This window comes from Phyllostomus hastatus, unplaced genomic scaffold (assembly GCF_019186645.2).
Source record: "Phyllostomus hastatus isolate PE091 unplaced genomic scaffold, TTU_PhHast_1.1 phas_contig_98, whole genome shotgun sequence".
Lineage (NCBI taxonomy): Eukaryota > Metazoa > Chordata > Mammalia > Chiroptera > Phyllostomidae > Phyllostomus > Phyllostomus hastatus.
Window position 1 is genome coordinate 5846866 of NW_025333999.1, and position 5897 is coordinate 5852762.

Here is a 5897-nt window from a genome sequence, read left to right on the forward strand (position 1 = left end):
AAAGTTAACCTTGCAAGTGGAGACACTCCATGAGTGACACTCGGGGAGATTTCGTCTGCTTGGCCGGGTGCCAGCTGTGCCTTCCTCACCACAGCCAGGACAGGTAGAGGTGGGGATGGGGGGTCACAACTCCTATTTACTGAGAAGGATGAGACTCAGGGAGGGTCAGTGATTTGTCCACATCACACAGCCCCTGTCTCACTGCCCAGGTGGGGAAGGCTGGCCACTGCGTGTGGTGGGAATAATAATAAAGATATTGATGGGTCGCATGTCCTGCGGTTTACCCAGGGAGGATATTTTAAAACTTTTTCTTCCCAACAACTTGTTAGGTATTACTGAAGAGCCATTATCACGCAGGGTCTAATGCACGGGTGGGCTTACTGAGGTCCACAAATTAAAAACTGGCTGGAACCTGAGACAGGTGGTATTACTGACTGATCCTCAATGCCCCCACCTGGAGACTGGGGATTGGGGGTGAGCATCAAATGAGGCGCTGGCCAGCCAGGCATCAGGCCTGCCAGGCCTGGAGCAGCATCTCCTCACTTCTTCCAGAGATCAGGTGTAGTGGGGTCCGACCTGCGGCATGGGCCAGGGCAGCGATGAATGCGGCCCAATACAAAATTGTAAATTTACTTAAAACTTTTTTTTTTCCGCATCAGTTTTAATTAGTGTTTATGTGTTTAGTGTGTGGCCCAGAGAGCCAAAAGGTGGGACACCCCTGGTTGGCTCCGCTCCCTAGACCACGCCTCACCATCCCGCCTTTAGGCGGCGCCAGAGGCAAAGGGAAGAGGTTCCTGGCGCGGAGACAGCTCCGGCTCAGGCTTCTGGGCTGCCCCGCCAGAGAGCACCTGGCCTTAGAGTCACTTCCCAGAAGAAAGAAAAGGAGGCTTAGAAAGAGGAGGTGACTGTCCTCCGTCACACAGCCAGGAAGTGGTTCCAAGACTGGAGTTCGTTTTGTTTTGTTTTATTTTGTTTTGTCTTAATTGATTTTAGAGAAAGAGAGAGAGGAAGAGAAACATCATTTGCGAATCCACTTATTCATGCATTCGTTGTTTGGAGTTTTGATTTTTGATCTCTCCATTCTGCCACCTCTTCGGGAATACACAGGATTCATCAGGGATGAGGCAACTCCTGGCCTTGGGTGGCGGTCCGTGACCCCAGCATCCACGGCTCCAAGTTTTGAAACACATCCCGTATAAACTCTGAAGGATCGTTGTAATCTTGTGCATGAAATGTATGGAAAGCTCTTTATTGTAAGAGGGGCTGATCATTCACAGCACGGTTATTCGATTTTATTTGCATTTTCCCAGTTTGGAACCAGTTACCATTCCACCTCACCCAGGTCTTAAAAATATTTCTGGAGACCCTGGCCAGAAGGCTCAGACGCGCGCCTCTGGAGGACCAGGGCAGGCCCTGGGTCCGCCCCCTGTTGGGTGAGGGCATCTCACTGAGGGACCCCCGCTGCACCCTAGGCCCCACCCTTCACCTGCGGGGCGGAGCCTGGGGTTAGGGTTAGAACCGATTTCTCCAGTTCCCGCCCCTGTTCTCCCAGGAGTTTCATCAAAACCCCATCCCCTCCAGGGGTTGGGCCTCAGACCCTTCCCACTCCTGGCGGTTCCCCGTTTCCCGCATCCGGGGAAACTCGAAACAGCTCCTCCACTGCCCCGCCCCACCCGCCTCCTCGCTCTGGCGGGAACTCAGAGTGGTCGGTCCCCTCGCTGCCCCTCCCCTGCAACACCGGGGTGGGGGGCTCATCTCTGATTCACTTGCGCCTGCCAGCCCTCCGTCTTGTGGGGCTCAGAATGGCCCCCGCCCCGGCCGGCCGCTAAGTGGGAAAGGGCGCAACCATAGACCCGCCCCCCCACCCCAGTCCAGCTGTTCTCTCCCACCCCGGGTCAGAACAGTTCCCCCGCCCCGCCTGCCGCTTCGACCTCCGCCCGGGGCTCCACCCCTCCACCCTGGCCTGGTGCGCCCCGCGCGGCGCGTTCCACGCGGTACTTGCGGCGGCGCAGCGGCTCGGTGAGGCTGCGCGGGGCTGGGTCGTCCAGGTCTTCGGGCTGCAGGAAGCTGCGGTCCAGCACCTCGGCCGCCTCCTGCCAGTTGGCGAAGCAGGCGGGGCCCAGGCGCCGGATCTCGTCGGCCCCGTCGAGCGTGAGCACGTCCCCGCTCGGCTTGAGCACCACGACGGCCGGGAGCCGCTCCACGGAGAACTGGCGTCCGAGGTCCCTGCGGGGCAGGCAGGCTGGCCAGTGACTCCGAGCAGGGGAGCCCCACATCCCTTTATCTAGTACTTACCGGGGGCTGGGCGATGGCGAAGCCCGGGCACCGGGGCTGCCTGGGCCACACCGGACTCGCTCCCGTCTCAGGGCCTTTACACAGGTCGGCGCCCTCTACCCAGGCACTCTCCCCAGACCTCTGTCCATGGAGGCCCAACCTCAGAAAGCAACACCTCCCTCTCCCTCTGCTGTCTGGTGCCTCTCATCATCCAACACGTTACGTAGTTTATTTCTCCCATTTTTACCGCAATAGAATCACGAGGGCATGCATTTTTGTTTTCATTCACTAGTGTTCCCAGTGCCTGAAACAGTGTTGGACACAGAGCAGGCGCTCCGGAAATGTGTGGGGTGAATGAATGCATGTTGAGAAATGCCGTCAGGAAATCTGGGTAAGGGGCTGGTGGTTAGGGAGGGCCTCTCTGAGAAGGTGACCTTTGACCTGAGATCTGCAGGAGGAGGAGGGGCGAACGGGGGAAAGCGTCTCAGGCAGAGGCCCTGGCCAATGGGAAGGCCCTGAGGTGGGAGAGACTGGTGTGCTGATTTGATCTCAAAGGCCCCCCTGGGGGCGCAGCGGAGAGTTTAAATGTTCTTCACAGTATGAGGAGGGAGCCGGTGAGAAGCCCCAGGAGACCCAGGACCAAGCCCCCTGTCTAGGCCAGAATCCCTCACAGTCATCACAGAGTAAAGGGAGCTGCCAGACTGGACCAACCACCCACGGTTCTTCATTTCCACCCACTTGTTCCTGGGTGGCCCTTTGTCACACAGAGAGCACATGATGCTTGCAAAATCCCACTGGAGTAGGTTTTCAAGCTCAGCAGATAAAAATACAGGACATCAAAAAAAACAAAACAAAACAGGACATCCAGTTAAATTTGAATCTCATATAAACAAATACATTTTAGTATAAATATGCCCCATGTAATGTGTGGGGCAAACTCATACTAAAACATTATTCATAGTTTGTGTGAAATTTGTATTCTACTGGACATCCTTTATTTTATCTGGCAGTCCTGTGGGTAGGTGCAGGTGGAAGGCGGGTACTGGGTCACTTTCTCCAGATACCAGCTGGGTGAGTGTGTTGCTGAGAGGATGGTACCCTGGCATCTCTGCCTTCGGAGGGCAATGTTGTCAGTTCCGGGCACAGAACTCCCTCAGCTGCAGAGGGCAGTGGGGGGGAGCCAGTGTCCAGACTTTGATAATCCTGGGTGGGAATGAAGGTCTCCATGACCAGCTGCCATTGTGTAGCAAAATAAATGAAGTCAGAAAAATGTTGTGAAGCCTGCAACTCACTTTCAGACAGTTCAGGACAAACCCCTCATACGTGCAGGTAAAGCAAACAGGGCGAAATGTTAACAATGGCCATGGATTTCCTTGTGTGCTTCTTCCAACTTTGATATCTTTGAAGTTTTTCATAATAAAAAGTTGGGGTTTAAAAAGAATGAAAGGTTTACTGCAGAAAAGGGGAAAGTTCTAAAATAGCCACAAACTAAAACACCGTTTTTTGGGTTGTTTCTTGTAAAGCTTGATTTCAACCACCTCTCAGCTCCAGCGCCCTCCACGGCTCCCAGCTATGCTGGGGGTCACGTCCACACTCGTTAAGGTGGCATTTGGGACCTGCTGACATGGTGCCTGCTGACCTCGCACACCTGGAATTACTTACAGTTCCAAAAATTTGTTGTCCTTCTACCCTTTGTGCTGTGCCATACCCTCTGCTTAGAAACCCTCCTCTTTCCTCATGCTTCATCCTCCCATTCCCAATCCTTAGGGGTCTCTCTTTAAAGTCATTTCCTTCACCCCGGCTGGTGTGGCTCAGTAGTTTGAATGTTGGTCTGGGAACCCAAAGGCCGCTGGTTTGATTCCCAGTCAGGGCACATCCCTGGGTTGCAGGCTAGGTCCCAATTGATATATCTCTCACACATCAATGTATCAGCGTTTCTCTCCTCTTTCTCCCTCCCTTCCCCTCTCTCTAAAAAGAAATAAAACATTAAAAAAAGCCATTTCCTCCAATGAGCACCTCCTGGGCCCCCAAATCTCAGAAAGGTTCCCTCTTTACATCTCTACATGGCACCCCCCTTGGTCCTCCAGAACAGTACTGCAGTTTACTATTATATATTTGCATCTTTGTTTCATGTCTGTCCCCCTATTAGGTTGTAAGCTCCCTGGGGGCTGGATGGACACAGACAGGCACATGCACTCCCCTATGTTCTCCTCAGTTCTCAGTATGTGGACTGGCATATAGGGGCTGCTCAACTCCAGATGGACCAGGTGTGTCCATAAACGGATACTTCACTCTCAACAGCAAGAGCCCCTCCTCCAGGAAATCCTCCCTGACCTCCCCTCCCACCTCACCTCCTCAGGTCATCCTCAAAGGGCAGGAAGAGCCACTTCTTGGGCATATCCCTGAGAAACAGATCCTGTTGTTCCTCCGTGGTGTCCTGAGACACATACACCAGGGCCAGCTGGGCCGCCCGCAGCACGTAGAACTCATCCGTGAGCTGAATGAAGAAGTCCCTCAGGACAGGTGCAAAGGCCTGACACTGGGGGCATGACCCAGCGCCAAAGAACAGCAGCACCAGTCGGTTGTCCAGCCTGCGGCTGAGCTCTGCCTCCGTATCCAGCTCGTCCTGGTCACTGTTGTTTCGGATCAGGACTCGACCAGAGAACAGGGAGGCCATGGCAGCCCTGGCTAGGGGCTGGGGAATAGGTGGAGGGACCTTGTGTGGCCCTGGGCTTGCTGGCTGGCTGCTGCACCAGGATTAGGAATCTTTAGGAGGTCAGTTTAGGGCCTTACTAATCTGCCTAAAGCACAGCCCGATGCTGACCTAATTCTGCAGAGCCTCCCAGGGCAGCGGGCAGCTTCCAATGGGCCCCTTCTTCAGGGACAGTTGCAAATGCATTAAAAAATCTGCATAGGATTGCAAAGGAAACCCATCAGACTGAGACACAGGTGCAAAAACTTTTTATTATGTGATTTAAAAATCCCTGCTTTTTCATGAACACATTAAGTGATCCCAGTTCACGAGGACTCTGCTAAGTACCACAGTTTCCAAGTCGAGGTGAGCACAGTGGTATTTGGAAACGTCTGCCGTGACCAGGATGTGATATGAATTGCCTTTGATTTTCACGGGTGAAAGAGTCACAAGACCGGCCTATGCCTGCTTTGACAGGACATAAGAGGACATGCTAAGTTACAGTGAGAAGTTAATGAAAATAAAGATGAATTCTGTCCGGACAGCCCACCTTAAGGTCCCTCGGTGTGCAAAATGGAAGATCACTGCCACAGTAACTTGTAGCCCCCTCCCATCAGGAGATGGAAACTAGTTTCCTTCTCCCTGACTTGCCCTGACCCACAGGTTGTGGCAGAATGCAGGATAAGCTTTACCTCACCTCCTACCACCTGTGTCTTGGAATACTTCCTCCAGATGCCCCAACTGTTAGAGAGGATAAAGGTCTCAGGGTCTGGGAGTTCTAAATATTACTAAATGTTATCATTTAAAAATTTTTTAAAAAGAATTTATTTATTTTTAGAGGGAGGGAAAGGAAGGGAGATAGAGAAGGAGAGAAACATCCATGTATCAGAGAAACATCAGTCAGTTGCCTCTCACACGCTCTCAACCTAGG

The 5897-nt window shown here is 53.0% G+C and overlaps 1 protein-coding gene across 1 annotated transcript; it reads right to left on the bottom strand.

Moving 5' to 3' along the window:
- Positions 1-1895: 1895 nt before the first annotated feature.
- NXNL1 (nucleoredoxin like 1) lies at positions 1896-5015 on the bottom strand. Its single transcript, XM_045853629.1, has 2 exons — positions 4626-5015; positions 1896-2226 (listed from the first exon to the last, which is right to left on the bottom strand). Exons 1-2 carry the CDS (start codon positions 4949-4951, stop codon positions 1896-1898), a joined length of 657 nt encoding a protein of 218 aa, XP_045709585.1. The 5' UTR covers positions 4952-5015.
- Between the last annotated feature and the right edge of the window lie 882 nt (positions 5016-5897).